Here is a 19,385-nt window from a genome sequence, read left to right on the forward strand (position 1 = left end):
GTGTGAAGGATGCGCCCCTGACCATTTACAACTGGGTTTTTTCCCTCTAGAGTCAGTCATCTGCTCTGGTGAAAAACAGCCACTCTGAATTCCTGTGTGTTGGCCAGGAGGAGGGAGAGCCCCCACTCCACCACAGAAAGGGGACTATGGAGCTAATGGGGAACTCACTTCCTCTGTGAGTTGACTTGGATTTGTGTGTGTGTGTGTGTGTTAAAGTCAGCCCTGATATTTTGTCTTTAAAATTAAAATCTTTCCAACTAGAAAAGGAAAAAAAGAAGACATCTATGTAGCCGTGTGAAGAGACATTTATTGTATCTATAAACTTATTTTTTAGCAGAACAAGCATAAAATGAATCAAATGCTCTCTTGTGAGTCAGACCAAGAATAGCTCTCCTCACCCCTCTTCAGTTTTTGTTATCATTACCTTCCATTTTAACTATACCATATGGAAAGTAATATATTTGATATACATAACACCCAGTGCCAAGAATTAACAGATGTTTATCATGGTTCAGAGATTTTAAAAAATATTTCCACAACAGTGACAGTTCTTTACCACCTCTTTCCCTCTTGTCCTGACCATTAACCACTATCTTATAGCTGTTTTTATCAAACCCATTCACATTTTATACATTTATTGTATGTGGTAGTATACAAATTCAATAGAGTATTATTTTGGGCTTGTATGTGTGTTTGTAAATGTTATTACCTGAAATAATGGTATCCCAGTGTTCCTAACCTCTGACATTTCTTTTTTTTTTTTTTTTTTTGTGGTGCTGGGGATTGAACCAAGGGCCTTCTGCTTGACAGGTAAGCACTCTGTGAACTGAGCTATATAATATCCCCAGCCCCCTCTTACATTTCTTACACTTGACATATATTTGAGACTGACATATAGTGACTCAGAGGGTGGAAGGTTTTGGGTAAGACTGGAAGAAAACATTTTCCTAGGGGAGCAGGTGATACCTGTCTGGTATAGAGAACATCGAGGCAGGCGTAGCAAGCAAGTTTTATTTAAGAAAGTGATAGAGAGCAGACTTCTGCGGAGAGAAGGGGACGCAGGAGTCTAAAGCCTGTTTGGGGGCTGCGACTTGCGTTTCATACAGCCCTCAGAATTTCTTTCTTTCATCAATCATTGTCTTTCCTTCCTTCCCCGCATAGGCGTCAGCAACACTTCCTTCTCTTCTTGATAAAATCATTGTCACCCTCATCATTCTTACCTGCACTGACTGCCTGACCCTTTTCTCCTACTTCAGCGGGAGTATTGAAAGGTACCTGTATAGTTTTTTAGCCATTCGGTTTTGAAGTGTGTGTGTGTGTGTGTGTGTGTGTGTGTGCTGAAAATCAAACCCAGGGTCTCTCATACGTGCCAGACAAATACTCTTCCACTGACTGAGCCACATTTCCAGTTACTCAGTTTTGAATTTTTAAGGTGCTCTTGTTGGAGAAACAAATAAAAACAATATGATAAAAAATGTAAGACTTAATGTTTGAAAGTTTGGTTATGATTCTATATTCTGCACCTTTTGTAATTTTATTTTTAAATTTTATTTAATTTTATTTTTTGGTCCTGGAGATGGAACCCAGGAGTGCTCTACTTCTGAACTCCATCTCCAGCTCTTTTTATTTTTTTTTAGTTTTGAGACGGGGTTTTGCTAAGTTGCTGAGGATCTCACTAAGTTGCTGAGGCTGGCCTTGAACTTGTTGTGATCTTCCTGCCTCAGCCTCCTGAGTTACTGGGATTACAGTTGTGCAAGTCATTGCATCCAGCATTTTTTTTTTTTCCAGTACTGGGAATTGAACTCAGGGTCTTGCACATGCTAGGCAGGTGCTCTACCACTGAGCTACATCCCTGGCCTTCAGGATTGGGGGGGCGGGGATCAAATTGACCTTGAACTCCTAGTCTCAAGCAATTCTCCTGCCTTAGCCTCCCACGGAGGTGTACCTACAGGTGTGCACCACCAAACCTGCTCTTTTAAAATATAGTTACTCCCTCGTTTGATGGTTTCCCATCCTGCTATCCAGTGTGTAGACACCCCATTGTGATCTAATTCCACTTCTCTCTTCATTTGCATCTCTGACAGCATCAGCTATCCCAAACTGCAGAACTGTAGTTCTCTGGCAACACAGCTTTCTGTATCATTACTCTGTGGTTCCCAGGGTTTAAAATGTTTGATATCTGCTGATTCACTGCAGCCCTGTACCTGGGAATGGGCAATTGCAGAGAAAGAACCTCGGAGAAGTCTCCTAAATCTACCTTAAGAAGAGGGAAAGGGGCCTCCAGCACTCAGAGAGAACGGAGGAGAGTCCAATTGTTTGCTTGCCTCTCTGTTCTTTTGCATTCAATCCCATGGCAAGAGTGGCAATGGGGGTCCATAGGAGCCTAGACTCCGAGGGAAGGGAAACCTCTCTGATCAGAAGAAGCGTGGTGTGAAGGAGGGTGAAGAAAACCTCCACTGCTTTTCTTCTTTCTGTCCTCCCACTGTGAGACTCCAGATGTAAGCACAGTCGCAGGAAGTACACGGCTGCGGAGAGCCATGATCTAAATCATGGCTTGTCTGACTCTTGTGGCTGTATTTTGACTATGTGAAGGTGCAGGTCAAGATGCCAAAGTTGCTATGGTAACACCAGCTGGGGGTGGCTATGTAGGAAAGTGCACAGCTCTACCAGTTGAGAGCTTGAATTCAGGACCTTCTCCCAGGCATAGTGAATTCTGAGCAAAACAAGATGACCCTAATGTCTCACCAGTTCTGTGTCCTTCGGATTGTCTGTTTTGCTGATACTTTCCCACAAATAACCTTTTGATGAAACCCATATAATAAACTTGCTGAGATAGCTTTGGAGTCAGTCAAGCCTCACCAAGTTCAGACTACCCACCTGGCCCCGGATTTTTCTCCCTATGTGTGTCTGTTTTTCTTTTCTTTATCCCCCATAGTCCCTTGTTCTGTATCTCCTTAATTAATGGTCGATTAATTAATGGCTACAGCCAAGAGAGATGAAAGGGCCACAACACATGGCTGAGCAGGTAGATTACACCTTATATTTTTTTTACCAGAGGACTAAAAGGAAAGTCCAAGAAAACCAGAAAGTACCTGAATTATCAGAGAGGAGGAGTTCAAGAAAACAACCCATAAAGTCTTATGAACTCCTGGGATCACCTCCCAGTTGGTGCATGGATGTGACCGACCCTAAACCAGTTTGAGACAATTCGTTGTGCAAGTCCCAGACCAGCCACTGGGTGGCACACATCTGTACTAGAGCTCAACAGCACTGAAAATGCTTTGGAAAAAAAAAAATTTTTTTTTTTCAAAGAGATTGGGCAGAATTTGTGAGTTGAACCAGTCCAGGTTGATTGCCTACTAAAACAAACATATCAATATTTTTCATAAGGTTTAAACAAGATCCAGAGTTTCACAACATAGCATTTAAAATGTCCAGAATACAAACCAGATATGATGGTGGTGCACCCATGTAATCCCAGTGACTTTGGAGGCTGAGGTAGAAGGATCACAAATTCAAGGCTAGTCCAGTAACTTAGCAAGGACACAAACAACTTAGTGAGATCCCATCTCAAAAGAAAATATAAAAATGACTGGGGATGTAACTCAGTGGTAAAGTGCTCCCAGGGTTCAATCCCCAGTAAAAAAATAAATTAATTAAAAAAAAAAAAAATATATATATATATATTATATCTCCAGGTTGCAACCCTATATTGTTTGGCATTTAAACAACCAGAAAAATATCAATATAAATTCACATGGGAAAAAGCTACCAACAGATGCCAATGCTGACATGTGGCAAATGTTGGGATCACATGAAAAAGACATTAAAGCAGCTATTACATGTGAAACATGTGAACACTCTTGAAACAAATGAAAAATTAAAAACCTCATTGAGGAAATAGAAAACATAAAGAAGAACTGAATGGAATTTTAGAACTGAAAAATATAAACAAATTTTTTTAAAATGTTGCAATTTTAAAAAAATACTAATTTACTCCTATTACTGCTGTGACATAACAAATTACTATAAATGTAATTAGTTACAAAACAAATGTATTATTGTTCTGAGGGTTAGATGTCTGAAATGAATCTTATAGGGATAAAAATCAAGATGACAGTAGATCCGTATTTTTTCTGGAAACTCCAGGAAAGAATCCATTTCCTTGTTCTTTTTAACTTCTAGAGCTGCCAGTGTTAGGCTTATGGCTCTTTCCTTCATTTCTTTGTCTCTCACAGTCCTGTCTCCCTCTCATAAGGACCATTGTGATTACATTAGGCACCTGATAACCCCAAATGAGCATCCTATCTCAGGATTCTTAATCACATCTGCAAAATCCTTTTTGCCTTATGAGGTTCCATGTTCACAAGTTCTAGGGATTAGTGTGTGGACATCTTTGGCTTGTCATTATCTGTCTAGTATAAGCTCAGTATCAGATTTGATATGACAGAGGAAAGAATCAATCAACTTGAATGTAAACCAATTGAAATGATCCATTCTGAACAACAGAGAAGGAAAAAATTGAAAACTAGAACTGAGCCACTGTGGTCTATGGGAAAAATACTAAAAGGATAATATTATTTGTGTCATTAGAGTTCCAAAAGGAGAGAAGAAAGAATAATGATTGAAAGGGCCAAGTTTGATGAAAGACATAAATCTACAGATGCAAAAAGCTCAGCGAATTCAAAAACAAGGTGAGTTCAAACCTACAGACATGATCACTACTAAAAACCAAAGATAAAATCTTTATTTATTTTATTTTGAGACAGGGTCTCATTAAGTTGCTGAGGCTGGCTTTGAACTTGCAGTCCTCCTGCCTCAGCCTCCCAAGCCACTGGTATTATAGGCATGTGTTTTTATATTGAGACAGGGTCTCACTAAGTTGCTGAGGTTGGCCTCAAACTTTTGATCATCCTGTCTCAGCCTCCTAAACTGCTGAGACTACAGGCATGTGCTATGTTCCCTGCATCTCCTTGACATTTCTTAGCATGTGTTAAAATATATTTTAGTTTCAAATAGCAGAAGCATATTCTAACTAGCTAAGTGAAAGGGGAAATAATTAAAAGAAGTTGAAATCTGCTATGGTTTGAATGTATCCCCCAAATGTCATGAGTTGGAAACTTAATCCTGAAAGCAATAGTGTTAAGAGATTAGACCTATAAGAGGTAATTAGGTCCTGAGAACTCTGCTCTCATTAATAGATTAGTGTTAATGCAGGAGTGAGTGAGTTACTGCAGGAGTGAATTCCTATAAAAGGATGATTTTGCCCCCTGTCCTCCTTTCTGAGTGCTATCTCATCATGTGATGACGTCTACTATGTGGTGACACAGCAAGAAGGCCCCACAAGATGTGACTACCTCCATTCTGGACTTCTCAGACCTCATAACAATCGAAATTAATTTATTTCATTATAAATTACCCAACCTTTGGTGTTCTGTTATAGCAGCACAAATGGACTAAGACAGGGAATCTGATGGAACTCAAGATCAAGAGTTCAAATGAGTATCAGGGATAATTAAGGAATTCTCCTCATGTGTGTCTCTTTCTGTCTATGGCTTAGCTTTACTTTTCCTGAGCTTAGACCATTTTCCCCACAAGCCAGAAAAACCATAGCTGCCAGGTTTTACATGTTGTGGAACCAACCTCAGATTCTCACTAGCCTGAGTTCCAAAATTACCCCAGAAGAGAAGATAGTCCCAACTTGGTGTTAGATGTGTACCTGTGGACTGCAGTGTATCAGGGGTCTGTGGAACTATGTCTAAAGTGACACCTTCATGGTAAACCTGTGGTGATGAGTGGAGGACAGTTTCTAAGAAATGAGTCCAAAAATAAGAGGAATATGAGCAGAAACAATAGAGTGTAAGTATCTACTACTTTTTGTCCTTGACACACATTTCTTTAGGGCTTTTAACAAATTGTTTGAAGATATTTTCTAGTTTTATTCACTTTATAAAATTGATCTATGCTGGCCATAGTGGCACATTCCTGTAATCTCAGTGACCTAGGAGGTTGAGGCAGGAGGATCACAAGTTGGAGGTCAGCCTTAGCAATTGAATGAGACCCTGTCTCAAAATAAAAAATCCCTAGTACTGTCAAGTGTGTTGGCACATGCCTGTAATCCCAGTGACTTGGGAGACTAAGGCAAGAGAATCACAAGTTCAAAGCCAGCCTCAGGAGCTGTGGCTGTAGCTTAGTGGAAGAGTGCTTGCCTAGCATATGTGAGGCACTGGGTTCCATCCTTAGCACTGCATACAAAAATAAGCAAATAAAATAAAGACATGTTGTCCATCTACAACTAAAAAAAAAAATTAAGACCCAAAGCAACTTAATAAGAATTAATGGGTCCCCGTCTCAAAATTTTTTTAAAAAACTAGGAATGTGGTCCCTGAGTTCAATCCCAGGTTTAAAAAAAAAAAAAAATCCCTAGTACTGAAAAAAAATGACCTATATACTTTTTTCATTTACTAATTTTTTTCTGTTTTCTCACTATAATATTGAAATAATTTTTTTATACTCGATACTACATGGTTGGTGGGAAATGCTTATTCCCTTCTCACATTTTCACAGAAGGAAGAGAACTACCAGTCTTCAGACTGTTCCCTGTCCCTCTTCCCCAAGGGAAAATTGACTTATCAGATGGTAAACCTGGAGAATGAGGTCTGGGTGCTCCCTATTTTGGAGTGGCTGGTCCTGCAAGTCTTGCAGACTTGTTCTCAAGCCCTTCCCTGGAGGCCTGGAGGTACCCCACTTGCCCCTGACTAGATAAGTGAATTCAGTTCAAGGGTGATATCTTGGGAAATGTATCTGACTCAAATCCAACCATCTTCGCAAACTCAGTTTTTCCAGTAATGAAACTGATTTTGATCTCCAGTTGCCTGATCCTGTGTCTGCTTTTCCATTAGTTACCCCTTCCCAAACCTGTTCACTCAGAAATGTGTGTTTCTTTTACAGAGTAATATTACCATCTTAATAGCCTTTTGTAATTTGTATAATACATCTCATATTTTGCATACTCAAAGCAGTCATTTTTTCCTTTATGGGTTCAGGATTTCAAATCATTCTTATGAAGGCCATTTATTCCTCCAAAATTATAAAATAATTTTTAGAGATGAGTTTAAACAGATGAGAGAATGGTACCTAGTGATATTTAAGTTTATAAGATTATAAGCCTGAATTATATGTTAAAATCAAACAAGCCCTCAGTTAAAAGATTTGAAATTATTTTACCTTTGTAAGAAATAATTCTCCTCTGCTCTAAAGTTCTGGTCTTCTCTATAGGTTTATTTGCATAGACAATCAGCATAAAGTTTCTGACAAGTCCCCACATCTTGCAGGCATCAAAGAAAGCATCAGAAACTTCATGAATTTCTTCAACCTCTCTAAGTTGTGTCTATAAGCAAGTCCTTGATACAGTACTGGGACAACATTTTTAATGTCATCCCAGACAGCAAATATGGGATCACATTCTAGGATTCAGAGTCAGATGCTTAAATCAGGAGATCTAAAACTCTCATGGCTCATGGCTCTTTCTTTTTTTGTAATTTTTTAAAATTGTAAATGGACACAATACCTTTATCTTATTTGTTTATTTTCATGTGGTGATCAGGATCAAACCCAGTGCCTCGCACATGGTAGACAAGCACTCTATATCACTGAGCTACAACCCCAGCCCATTTATTGCTCTTTCTGAATCACTTTATACCACTTATCACTAAATTTGATGTCAGAAATACCCTGTTTTCTATGGAGACGTGAATATGCAGTAGCTTTTTGTTAAAATATCTCTTATTATCATATACTTCACAAGTTATTAACTCTATGGCATCAAACAGTTTGTGAATAGCTTTCTGCCCCGGCCAAGGGCTAGCTGCTTAACTGTTAATGAGCTTGAGCTGCAGCAAAGCTTCCAGCAGGACCAACTGCAATGCGTGTCCCTTGCTCTCCTCACCCTTCCCATGACTTATGCTATCACTGGCCAAGGTTTGGTAGCAACCAGCAGAAACCCTGTATTCCATAACAGCCGTCATGACTCTGTGCCCACATACACCAAGACTTGTTTATATGAGTGACACATATTTAGCAACCTTGACAAACACATACTGTAAGTAATAGAGGTCTGTTTACTAACGGCCTTCTCAGTTCTTATGTAGATGTGCCTAGGTTGCAATCAGTTGTTCAGAGAAGCTGCCAGCAGGTAAAAGCTCATAAGTTTTTAGATATCATTATGTGTATAGAGAGATAAAAGCCAATAGCCTTACGGTTGACCTTGAACTTGGGAGCAGGTAGGTGGCAGCAATAAATGTCTGTTGGTCTGAACCCCACCCAAGGCATAAGACCTGATTCAGGCTGTGAGTACTTCCTGACAACCTGTGACACTAGGACAAACCTGGAGGACTCTGAACTTGTTTGGTCCATAAAAAGAAGTTGAGACTATAAAACCTAATATTTTTATTAAGATTTTTCCATTATAGAATACAAAATCGAAAAGTCCAGAAAAGTAGGAAAACACACCAAACCCTACCATTTAGTTAAAATTACTGTTAATGTGTTGGTGTAAGTATTTCATTTATTTCTTGATTTATTTAATAAAAAGTTAGAGCCTCAAGGACATGATGCCAGCCTCTGGGGAATACTGAGGTGAACCCAACAAATACTTTGTAGAGCCCACAGCATTTCCTTCCAGTCTCTTTTATATATATATATATATTTTTTTTTTTTTTAGTTGTCAATGGACCTTTATTTTATTTATTTATTTTATTTATATGTGGTGCTGAGGATCAAATACAGAGCCTCACACATGCCAGGCAAGTGCTCTACCACTGAGCCACAACCGCATCCCTCCTTGCAGTCTTTTTCTGGGTACTTTTTATACATTTAAAAATGTTTCAAACTTCTCTAAAATTATAGGAACAACCTAAAAATTATTGCAAAAGAAAACTTTCTTTCTCATTTCTATTGGTATTTTAGGTCTGGGGATGTAGCTCAGTGGTAGAACGCTTGCTTAGCATAGGTGAAGTCCTATGTTCAATTTCTAGTACCACAAAAAAGAGTTTTGTACACACTAGACACTTCAACTTTAACTCAAGCAGGAGTTAGTTACTTTCCTCCATTTCTGGTCAAGGACTAAGCTTCTGGTTAAGGTTAAGATGAGATGAGCAGGATATTAATTAGGAAAAATTGTTTTGTTTTGTTTTGTTTTTGTACTGGGGATTGCACTCAGGGGCACTCGACCACTGAGCCTCATCCCCAGTCATATTTTGTATTTTATTTAGAGACAGGGTCTCAATGAGTTGCTGAGCACCTCACTTTTGCTGAGGTTGACTTTGAACTCTCGATCCTCCTGCCTCAGCTTCCCAAGCCACTGGGATTACAGGCATGTGCCCCCGCACCCAGCTAGGAAAATTGTTTTTTGTGAGTGGAATCCGTGGGATCTCTCTGGCTCCAGTTCCATCAACTTACTAGAGTTCTCCTAGAGTCCACTTGTCTCATCAGTGTCAACTTTTCCAGATGACCAGGCTTCTCTCCACTGAGTTGGATCTTGCCTCTCCTAACTGAGGGCTGTGATGGCTCAGTCCCCACTTGGCATGAAGCAACCAATCTTTGGGATCTCAACTTCACCTCTCTCCTCCAGGTTCCTGAGAGACCCTGATGAACATTGCCCAAGACCACTTTGCACGTTAATAAACCTCATTTGGTGATTATAGCAGATGCTATTGATGTCCATGTCCCTGTGGCCCATCTGAGACTAGCCGCAGCTACAGCAGGAAGCGTCCTTGGTGTTGATGATATCCCTCCTCCAACACCTGTGTCTTCTCTCTCTGTCTCTAGTTTTCAAGACTAACACTTCACCATTTCTTTGTTTTTTGAAATCAACTATTGACGAGTCTTTGTTGCCATGCATGCATTTGCTCTTTGTGCCTGCTTTCCCTCCAGCAACAAATCCTAGCAAGAGGGATTGGAGGTGGTTGGTGATGGACATGGAAATGCACTGTGGTTAAATTTCTACCATAGGTACTTTGAACTTTGTGTGTTTAAATCAACTACTTTTATTATTTTAAAAACACGTTTATGGCCAGGCGCCATGGGCTGTAATCCCAGTGACTCTGGAGGCTGAGGCAGGAGGATCTTAGGTTCAGCCCCAGCAACTTAGTGAGGTCCTAGGCAACTCAGCGAGAACCTGTTTCTAAATAAAATATTTTTTAAATGGCTGGAGATGTGCCTTGGTGGTTAAGCACCCCTGGGTTCAATCTCTGGTGCCAAAAAAAAAAAAAAAAAGAATATGGTTATGGACAGAAGAAATATGTATCAAACAGACACAGACACAACCTGACACTTACCCTCCTTCCCCAAAAGCAATGGCTTTTGACAAAAGCAATGGCTTTCTGTGCAGTCTTCTAGAAATAGTCTAGGTATGTACAAAGCAGAGCATCTAAATTAGAGTCCCATTTTTACATAAATGGGGGCATAATATACAAAATATACTTTCAACTTCATTACATATGTTGGAGATCACTCCAAAATGGAGCTGCTTCACTTTTCCCTCATTACTTTAATATTGTTATTGCACTTTTCCCTCATTACTTTAATATTGTTATTGTGTTTGGAAATCCCAAGATTTATATAAACTCTATTTATTTATTTATTTTTTTGTGGTACTGGGGATTAAACCCAAGGGCACACTACCCCTGAAATATATCCCCAACCCTTTCTATTTTTTGAGACAGAGTCTTGATAAGTTGTCCAGGCCAGCCTCAAACTTGGAATCATCCTGCCTTAGCCTCCTGAGTTTCTTGGATTACAGGCTGAACCATGGAAACTGGGTAAACTCTTTCTTTTTAATGGGTGTTTTGATTATTTAACTCATTTGCTATCACAAACAATTCTGCCTTGGACATTCTTTTACACATATTTTTGAACACATCTATAACTATTTTCAGTGTTAAAGGTAATCAATATTTTCAGTGTTAAATGTAATCAATATTTTCTTTTGAAAGATGAGAAATAGTATCTTTTTATTTGTATTTGTATTTCTTTTGCATGAAGTTGGAGGTCTTTTATATATTTATCAAACTATTTGTGTTTCTTTTTCAATGAACACCTGTTTCTATCTTTTGTCTATTTTATATCTTGTGTTAAAAGATTATTCCTTTCATGCTAAATTTAAAATATTTTAGGCATTTTAAACTTATTTATTTATTTATTTTTGTGGTGCCGGGGATTGAACCCAGGATCTATGCTTGCAAGGCAAGTACTCTACCAACTGAGCTATATTCCCAGCCCTATTTTCTTTTCGTCTCCTAAGTTTTTGGTTTTGTATTTTGTGGTATAGAGAACCCAGAGACTCCCTACTACTGAGCTATATCCCCAACCCTTTTTATTTTGAAAGGAAAAATGTATTTGATTTTTATTTTTAAAAAATTTTATTGGTGCTTTATAATCATACATATTAGTGGAATTTATTGTTACATAGTCATACATGCACACCCTATTTATTTTTTCATTTATCTATTTGCAGTACTGGGGATTAAACCCAGGGGCACTTTATACCACTGAGCTATATCCCCAGCCCTTTTCATTTTTTATTTTGAGACAGGGTCTCCCTACATTGCCCACCGCTGGCCTTGAACTTGTGATTGTTCTGCTTCAACCTCCCAAATTTCTGGGACTACAGGCCTGTACTATTGTGCCAAACAGTTAGGCATGAAGCCTGGTCATGGTGGTGCATGCCTGTAATCACAGCGGCTTGGGAGGCTGAGGCAGGAGGATCACAAGTTCAAAGCCAGCCTCAGCAAAGTCAATGTGCTAAGCAATTCAGTGAGACCCTGTCTCTAAATAAAATACAAAATAGGGCTGGTCTGTGGCTCAGTTGTTGAGTGTCCCTGAGTTCAATTCCCAGTACCCGCCCCTCCCAAAAAAAGTCAGGCATGGTGGCACAGGCCTGTAATCCCAGCAGTTCGGGATGCTGAGGCAGGAAGAGGAGGACCACAAATTTAAGGTCAACCTGGGCAACTTAGTGAGACCCTGTCTCAAAAGTAAAAATAAAAAGGCGGGTAGCTCAGTGGAAAAGCATCCCTGGGTTCAGTGGAGTGCTATACTGAATACAAAACAAAACAAATATCTAGAAAACAAAGAGACAAGACACTAATCTATATGGATGGATAGCATATTTTAGGTTAACAACCAGTATTAATTATTTTTGTTTTGTTTCAATTTCTTTTCTAACCTTGTCTCTTTGACCAATGATCTAGCTTCCTGGAGGGGTTCCAGAACAATCTAGATTTCCCGGATCCTTGGGAACATGACTAAATCTGGCTCACTGGCCCATCACTGATTGTGACCTAGGACCCCAGGTCTTATGCTCCATAGGGGAATCATGGGCATAACACTCTCAGAGGGGCATATAGGTTCCCAGGGACCTCGGTGCCGACTTAATGCAGGCATGAGCTGTGGCACTTCCTCTGTAAATTCAGCCCTGCCTCCCTCCCTTTTACTCTTCCCTCCCATCCATCTGTGCACTGCCTCCAAGGAAATTTGCATCATGCAGCAGAGGGAGGGCTCTTAGGGACTGCTCCACTGAGCCATGGCCTGTCCAGCTGCCCCCTGGCTGCTCCTGGTTATGCCTCTTCCCCTGCTGGGGTCACTGGTTGCCCCAGCATCCCAGCCTGTAAGTACCACTGGGGTGAGGACTCTGGGAAGGTCTGCAGAGGCCACAAAAGAGACCTGAGGTTGTGAGAGAGAGTGAGATAAGGACTGAAAGGACAGGTGGAAGGAAAGGGCTTGTTCTGGGATCTAGAAGTGTTCGTCTTAGTGTCTGGGGTATGGAGATAACTTTTGTTCCTTTACATGAGTCCCTGTGGCTCCAATGATACCTGCCACACTTTGAGGAAAGGCTTTCCTAGTTATTCTGGCAATTTGAAAAGGAAAAGGAAAGAGAAACTTTCCTGACTTGGGATTCATTGATAAAGGACAGAAAGACTCAAAAAAGGCTCAGCAGAGCCTAGACTAGTACTTTTTAATTTGTTTTCTCTCAGTAAGATATTGACATTTATTACTATTATTATTAATTTCTGGTACTGGGGATTGAACCCAGGGAGGCTTAATCACTGAGCCACATCCTCAGCCCCTTTTTAAATTTTATTTAGAGACAGGGTCTTGCTAAGTTGCTCAGGGTCTCAATGAGTTGCTGAGTCTGACTTTGAACTCATGATCCTCTTGTCTCAGCTTCCCAAGCTACTGGGATTAGAGGCATGTGCCACCACCCCAGCAAGATATTGACATTTTCATACCTATCCCTCTAAAGCTGTAACTCCAAACCTAAATCTATATCTGTATATATAAATCTATGTCTTTATCAATTCTAAATCTAACTATATCTTATCTATATCTATATCTGTGTATCCACCTGGTTTTGAATTAATATTCACACGCACATGCACTTTTAAGAGAGGGAGGAATTGATGAGGAATTAATTTGTGGGAAACTGAGGTTAAGGGAGGATGCTGCCTCGTGCTCACCCCTGGGTCAAATTCAGTGGAAAGAATAAGGTCTCCAAGTCTCTGGGGCCCTGCCAGCTCTTCCCAGCCCCAGTCCCAGCCATTTCAATTAGCCCAGAGGCCCAGGTAAATTCCGGAAGGAGCTAAGCAAAGCATGTTGACTCCCCGGGTGTGCCTGGTTCCTGGCTTCAGATGGGATGGCAGTGCTGGTGGGGTCCCTGGGGCTGCATCCCTACATGCCTTACTAGAAGCCTGCTTTCCCCTCCAATGGGTATGTTTCTTTTTTTTGTTTTGTTTTGTTTTGTTTTGTTTTTTGCTTTTCCACTTTTTTATTTTACTTTGTTACATTTTGACCATCAAATTTGAGAATATAATTTGAACAAAGTTTGTGTCTTATACTTCAAATAATTTCATCTTATAGATGACAAGGATGAAAAAGATAGTTTGTAGATAATCAAGAGCTGAAATTTCATTGTTGCACAGTCCTATATGGTGGGAAATCAAGTTTTGTCACAAAATATCCATTTGAGTCTTTCACTAAAAGAAATGAAAGTAAATGTAATTAAAGCTGGAATGTCTTAAAAACATTGTACCTATGGGTACGTTTGATTCCCAGCAAAAAGAAGAGCTTTGGGGCTGGGGCTGGGGCTGGGGCTGGGGCTGGGGCTGGGGCTGGGGCTCAGTGCCAGAGCACTTGCCTAGCACGGGTGAGGTACTGGGTTCAATCCTCAGCAGCACATAAAAATATATAAGTAAAATAAAGGCATTGTGTCCATCTACAACAACAAAGAAGAAGAAGAAGAAGAAGGAGAAGGAGAAAGAGAAGAAGAGGAGGAGGAAGAAGGAGGAGGAGGGGAGGAGGAGGGGGAAAAAGAAGAAGAAGAAAAAGAACAACAACAGCAGCAACAGCAACAGCTGCTTTGGAGAGGCCAGGCTAGCCAGGCTGGCTCCTGAGATGCCCCCACGAGGAACCTGGGCTAAGACTTTCCTCAGAGGTCTCCCCTCTGTGTTCTGTTCCAGGAACAGGGTCAGGCTGGAGGGGAATCTGGGCAGCAACTGGACCAAGAAAGTGGAGCAGGGGGTGAGTGGAGGGACAACAAGAGGAGGGAAAGGAGAAAATGGGAGCAGGGAGGGAGTTCAAAAGAAAGGATCAGGGAAGGGACACAGGAAGTGGTAGGGGAGAAAGGACGGGCTCTGGGTGGGTCAGACAGATCCCCACATCATTTCTTTAGGCCTGAGGCCCTTAGAAAGGCATGCATCTTTGGGAACCTCGTCTATGCAGTGGGGTTGCTGGGTGAACAGACTGAAACTGTGTATCTGAATGCATCGTGGCTTGGACAGGAGTCATTGTCAAGGGGGTGGGAGGTATCTGCTCATGTTCCTGGAAATGTCCAGCTGGGTAAGGGGACTGGCTTGGGGCCTTACTGCCTCTGCTCTCCAACTGTCCCTCTTCTCCTATAGAATCAGTCCTGGTCTCAGTCTATGTGCATCTGGAATTTTCAGACAAGACCTGGCGATCCATGTTTTCCAGGGACCTGACTCTTCCCTTTGCCTCAGCTGCCTCTTCCCCAAGAACTCTCATTGGCCTCAGCCTCACGACAGGTAGCAGGTGCTGGAAGGGGGCCCAGAGTGAATGGAGCTGGGGCTTCCCAGGCCTCCCCTCCCACAGCCAGCAGGCCTGAGGTGCTGCGAGCCCCTCCCTGTTTCCTGGGGGCTGCCTGATCTTTCTCCCCCTCCCTTACGGTTCACAATTCTGTCTTCTAACTTGGGCAGAAAGTCTAAGGGGCAGACAGGGTGGCCCAGGCTTCCCCACCCTAACTCAGAAGCCCTTGTCCAGCACAGCCTCTGAGGCATCAGGTGGTTTCTGGTCCTGCTGCCTGGCTTTCTCAGCCTGCCCACTTCTTATTCCCCTTCTTTCTGTCACAGAGTGTAATGTCAACCACATGGGGTACAGCCACTGTTCTTGCCTCTCTGGGTACCAGTGGAATGCCAGCGTCTGCTCACACTACTTTCTCTGCCAGCACCAAAACCATCAGCCTTGTGGCTGTCTTGTCTTCAGCCATCCTGTCCCTGGTTACTGCCAGTTGCTACCACCTGGTAAGGAGGATTGGGAACTTAGAAACTAATAGCCATAAATGAAGATATGCTTTCTGTATTTTTCCTTCTCTGAACCTATATTTCTTTTTTTATTGTGAAGATTAATGGAATTTATTGTGGCATTCCCATATATGCATACATCATGAATTAATCAAGTTCATCTACTTTTCTTCTACCTTCACCCCTTTCCCAGTCCCTAGCAATCCCTCTTCTATTTTCTGAACATATATTTTCTGCCAGCCTGCTCAAGTCCTGCTTGTCTGAGTTGGCAAAAAAGAGCCATCATAAGTAAGAAGGCCAAGGAATAGGGCCCCAGAGTCAAGTGGACAGGGGAGAAAGGGCTAGAATGACCCTGTTCTTCAGCCTAGCAGGCCAAGAAATAACTCCAGCAACTGCAAGAGGGTCTGTAAGGCTGGATTGCAGCAGCCATACTCAGATGCTCTTCCAGGGACAAGAAAAGTGGTAGGCAGGGAAGGAGTGTGGAGAAATGAGCTCGAAGATGGACCAGGAGTGATCGCACAGTTGCAGAAGGGTCATGAGTCACCCACCAGGGCTCCCCTGTCTCCTGCCTCCCTGCAGTCCCTGGGAACCTGAGGCTGAACTCCCAGCTGCAGATGCCTGGTGACACACTGAACCTGACTCTCCACATAAGCCAGGCGGCCACCAACCTGAGATGGTTCCTGAGGCGCCCAGGGAAGACCACACCCATCCTCCTGCAGAAAGGAACACAGGTGTCCCTGACCTCCAGCCAGGGCCAAGTTGTCCTCAGCATCAGCCACATGTCCCAATACTGGGCAGGTAGCCCTCATCTCTCCTTTTCTTTCCATTTTCTTCTTCCTCCTTTTTTTCTTTGCTTCCCTTCACCCTCCCACTCTTCTCTCCCTTCTTCTTTCATCTCTTCCTTATTCTTTTCATCTTTCCATTTATTTATTTAGGGGAAACACTTGCTAAGGGACCCATTAGAACATGAAAAATTCTAAAAAATGGGCAGTCATTTCCATGTGGTCTTGGGATTTCTGGGAGCCTTTCAGAGGTTTACAAATCTCAATGATTGTCCTAATGTAGGAAGATGTCATTTGCCTCTTTTTCACTCCCTCAGGAGTAGACAGTGGCATCTCCCAGGGGTGCAGTGATATCACAGAGATCACATGCAAAAGCAGCTGGCTTCCCTGTAGCAAGACACTAATGCAACTTGCAAAAACATAAAATAATGTCACTCTTCTAATTATGTTTATTTGGAAAATACAGTTATTTTTCATAAAAATTTCTATTAGCAAAATAAATTTATAATACAGAGAATGCTGAAAATATGGTTTCTTTCAGCTGAGAACACACCAGTGATTGTTCAAATGCTAAATGGCAGGGGGTGGCACAGGAAGGACATGTACTGTGGAAAAAGAGGCTTACCTTAGAGTTCATGGCCACTGCTAAGAAGAAAGTGTCAGGAGTTTCTTCTACAGATTTCTTCTTCCTCCTACAAATCCTTCCTTGGGGCAGGGAATGCATTCCAAAACAGCCATTCTGTGACCTTTCTGGCTAAGGCTAAGAGAGGCAAGCAAAGGAGGGGAGCAATTGAGTTGGCCTGGACTATGGCTGGGGAAGCAGCAAAGATTCTGGGGCACAGGTGGGCCCAAGGGAGCCCTGAGATACAGCAGATGTGTCTGCAGGTGAGTACATGAGCTGCTTTGAGGCCCAGGGATTCAGGTGGAAGCTGCGCCAGGTGGTGAGGGTGCCCTTGCAGGAAGCAGAAGTGGCTCGAGTTCCAGAGCAGCTGTCCATCTCTTGTGCCACCTCCTCTGGCTTCCAGCTGAGCTGCTGCATCCCCAAAACACACCTGGCCTACACCGCTGCCTGGAGCCCTAATGAGGGCAGTCAAGGTAGGAGAGGGGGCTGGCTGTTGGGATCAGGGGTGACAGGGGGGCAGCTGGTCTCCTCCAGGTTGAAGTTCAGGCTGGGAGTTGGGGGTCTAAGTCCAACACTGTTTTTCACCCCATCAGGGCCATCCCAGTTCAGCTGATATAACACAACCACATGCATAGATAACTTTTTGCAAAATGCTTTTTCATCTACACGATCCCTTTTAACTCTTGCAATAGACTTATTTTACAAACAAGAAAACTGTGAAGATGGTCCTGGAGCTAGTTAGAGACCCTCAGGGTACCTTTCAGTAAAACCCAAGTTCTGCCCTCGGTAGTTCAGTGCTCACATGCCACTCCATTCTCCCTCCCTGCTTCACCTACCTCTGAAATTACTAGGAAGACTGAAAGAGCGTGTCTGGGCCTGCTGGGTTCTGGCCTGTTCCAGCCAGTGATGGCTCCCTTCTCTCATCTCCTCAGCCTCAGCCTCCTTACTCACCACCACAGGCTCTCAGTGTCTTGTGCTGGCCATTCAGCACTGCCCAGCAGCTGACACCAACTACACTTGTGTCCTGCAGAGCCAGGACCTGCCTCCTCTCAGGTTTTCTGTCCCGGTCACCATCATCCAGGGTAAGTGGAGTTTCTCTCAGCTACTCACTCTTCCTCCTCCTTGACACTTATCAGCCCTGGCCCACTGGGCCAGGCTCCAAGCAAGTTCTGCACAAGTTTCTGTCCAAGAAAAAAAAATTCTGGCTTGATTGTGATTGCCAAGTTCTCTGATCATCACTCTTCAGATGGAGACACCACCTGCCCTGAGAACTTCTCTGTTGTTGCCTGGAATGTCACCAAGGCTGGCCATGTGGCACAGGCCCCATGTCCCATGAATAAGATGGGTGTGGTGAAGAGGCCCTGCAGGTCTGATGGCATCTGGGGGCCCGTCCAGACTGACTGCACAGACTTGAGGATCCTGACCTTGTGTATTAAAGCCAAGGTAGAGCTGCTACGCACATGTCTCTCCCACCATGACCCACCCCTCCCTCAGGACCTGGCTTTAGGATCCTTTTCCTGAGGCCACCCACAGCTTATCCAGCCTCTCTCACCTGGAGACCTAGCAGAGCCAGGAAGTCAGTATGGAGGCTCAAGGGTCATCACTCTGCACAGGAGTGGGATACTTTTCTCAAACCATGGTCCCATCAAGTGTCTGTCCCCTAACATCGGCATCATTGCTCAGTTACTGCCCCCTCAGCCTCCTGCTCCCCTGGGATGGGTTGTGGAGATGGAGGGACAAGGAGCTGGGCAGGAGGAGGAGGTGGCCCCTTCCCTGTGAGGACTGTCCTGCCACCCTCCTTCCCACTGTTTTGTCTGTCTCAGTTGCTACAGGCAGGTCAGGGCAGGCCTTCTGAGGAGGTGCCACGGATCCTGAAAAAGCTGCAAAGGCGTGTGGGTGTGGCAAGCTCACCCTCTGACTTGGTAGCATTGCTGAGCACCGTGAAAGTACTGTCTGAGGTGGTGGCAGAGGCCGGAATGCAGCTTAATCGCAGTGTCCTAGAGGTGAGATCTCTGAGCCACAGTGGCAGGGTGGAGACTTGTCACCTGTGGCCCATCTGACATCACCACAGGCAGTCCAACAGCAGACCAGAGACTAGAGTCCAACAGACACCTAGAGTCCAGGTGCCTACGCCCCACATCTCCTCTGGGACACCATCTCCAAGGCTATGGAGTATAAAGAAGGCCTAATGCTGGGAACATGTGGGAGGCTGGAAGGCAGGAAAGGGTGTGGAGACATGAGTATGGAGGCATGCATGCACACGCAGACACACGGGTTCCTCTCTCTCACACTCACACAAGCATGCACTGAGACCTACACGGCGACACTCAAACATACTTGGCTTTGCTGGCCCCACCTACATCAGTTCTCGGTAGGGGTGTCAGCTGACAG

General features: G+C 43.1%; 1 protein-coding gene across 2 annotated transcripts in view; it reads left to right on the forward strand.

The window, feature by feature from the left end:
• The window catches only part of Adgrf3 (adhesion G protein-coupled receptor F3), a 34,152-nt gene that overhangs the window by 10,307 nt on the left and 4,460 nt on the right, over window positions 1–19,385 (forward strand). The window contains exons 1-9 of one of the 2 annotated variants that reach the window (XM_047522312.1): window positions 12,581–12,664; window positions 14,514–14,574; window positions 14,955–15,095; window positions 15,420–15,590; window positions 16,170–16,388; window positions 17,258–17,467; window positions 17,927–18,076; window positions 18,241–18,437; window positions 18,818–18,997. In XM_047522312.1, coding sequence (XP_047378268.1) covers window positions 12,581–12,664; window positions 14,514–14,574; window positions 14,955–15,095; window positions 15,420–15,590; window positions 16,170–16,388; window positions 17,258–17,467; window positions 17,927–18,076; window positions 18,241–18,437; window positions 18,818–18,997 — 1,413 coding nt within the window. Of the gene's footprint in view, window positions 1–12,580; window positions 12,665–14,513; window positions 14,575–14,954; window positions 15,096–15,419; window positions 15,591–16,169; window positions 16,389–17,257; window positions 17,468–17,926; window positions 18,077–18,240; window positions 18,438–18,817; window positions 18,998–19,385 lie in introns of those variants that run through there. The other variant, XM_047522313.1, reaches the window with a different exon arrangement.

Source organism: Sciurus carolinensis, chromosome 13 (genome assembly GCF_902686445.1).
Source record: "Sciurus carolinensis chromosome 13, mSciCar1.2, whole genome shotgun sequence".
Lineage (NCBI taxonomy): Eukaryota > Metazoa > Chordata > Mammalia > Rodentia > Sciuridae > Sciurus > Sciurus carolinensis.